General features: G+C 32.7%; 1 protein-coding gene across 1 annotated transcript in view; it reads right to left on the reverse strand.

The window, feature by feature from the left end:
- Nucleotides 1–601: 601 nt before the first annotated feature.
- LOC106108722 (forkhead box protein N3-like) overlaps nt 602–1,627 on the reverse strand; it is an 11,774-nt gene continuing 10,748 nt past the window's right edge. The window contains exons 5-6 of the mRNA XM_013289982.1: nt 1,535–1,624; nt 602–703 (exon numbers count right to left, since the gene is read on the reverse strand). Of these exons, the coding sequence (XP_013145436.1) occupies nt 620–703; nt 1,535–1,624 (174 nt within the window). The 3' untranslated portion in view covers nt 602–619. The remainder of the gene's footprint in view (nt 704–1,534; nt 1,625–1,627) is intronic.

Here is a 1,627-nt window from a genome sequence, read left to right on the forward strand (position 1 = left end):
CGGTCACTTTTCATTTCGGTGAATTCAGTTGGCCGCTTGCTCGTTTGCCAAATTATATTACATAAAAAATCTATACGTTATATCTTATAGAGGTAAGATTCGTATTTTTGGATTATTGTATGTATTGAAATAACTCAACATCTTCTGGAACTATAGTAAAAATTCTTAAATAGTAAATAATAATAGACTAGCTGTTCCCGTGCGGCTTCACCAGCATGAATTTATAATAACTTTATTTCATTGTTTACATTTCTGAAATTATCGATTACAAATGTCAAAATGACATGACTTGATGACAACCTTGCTTCCTTGATGTTGGCAGCAACTTATGGTCTCTTTCCCACATTAGGGTTTTTATTCAAAATATTTACCCCCTAAGTTTAATGGCGTTAAAATATATAGCCTAAAGCGTGACGCAAGTGTAGGGCTTTTTATTAAAAAAAGAAACATTCAAAAATATGTTGTAATTGCTGGCATCTTAGGCAACAAAGAAGTGTGTGATTACGCTTTATCATAATAGTATAGATAGACAGATAAAGCTTTTATTTGCTGACATTTCAAAATATTTACAACTTGTATAATAACAAAAATAGTAAAACACACTTTAAAGTTAATAATATTATGTTACCTGTAGTAAAGTAGAGCGGTGCTGCGGATCCACTGTCCATAGTGACCCTTTGCCCAGCCCCGGCGCGGCCGCCACCTGCAATTGAACATAGTGTATTAAAGTAAACTAAACTGTATCCATCAATTATTACTTTTTATTTATAGTTAACTAAGGTGTTTAATACCTATTGTTACGTGTAAATATTCTTTGATAATTAGCTATTTAATTTGTGACATGTTTTATAATTTTGATACTCTTTGGATATAAAAATGTAAGCGGTTACCATGGTAATGTTTTGTTATAGTCAGAGAGATGAATAAAAAGATAACTAACATGGAATAAATCGTTTAATTCTCAACAGTATTATAAGACTGTTCTAATAAAGTCTGTACTTTATTTATATCGAAGAACGAGGCCCAGAAAGAAGATAGCACTTCTATGCGTTTACCTCAAATATCCTTTCCTCGTAAGAAAAGTATATTGTATATAAAATACAAATTCTACTAATTTAATTCCTTCTAACCACAATAATAGATCGAAGGAAAACTGTTTACATTTTTTTTTAAATACCACATTTATTTATTTGTAAACAACCATATACTCTTAAAATGATTTTGTTAGTAAATACTTAGAACTAAACGTTACTCACTCGTCGGCGTGAACGTCAATTTTTATATAATACTAGCTTTCGCCCGCGACTTCACCCGCGTGGCATTTGAAAAAACAAGAGTATGTGTTGTTCCAGACTATCTAAATCTATATAAAATTTCACCGAAATCCGTTCAGCTGTTTAGGAGCTACAAACATTAATGCATCTAAACTTTTGCATTTATAATATTAATATATTTATTATGCGTCGGACGCGCAGTTATCGAATATAAGTAGAAATAGCGTCTATTCGAGGCGTGTTTTTGTGTAAAAACTAACCTTATGGAAGCATTTGTTGAGGGAGAGGTTGTGCCGCACGCTGTTCTTCCAGCCCTGCGGCGCGTGCTTGAAGTACGGGAAGTGTCGTATGAT

The sequence above is a fragment of the Papilio polytes genome, unplaced genomic scaffold, assembly GCF_000836215.1.
Source record: "Papilio polytes unplaced genomic scaffold, Ppol_1.0 DF821400.1, whole genome shotgun sequence".
Classification (NCBI taxonomy): Eukaryota; Metazoa; Arthropoda; class Insecta; order Lepidoptera; family Papilionidae; genus Papilio; species Papilio polytes.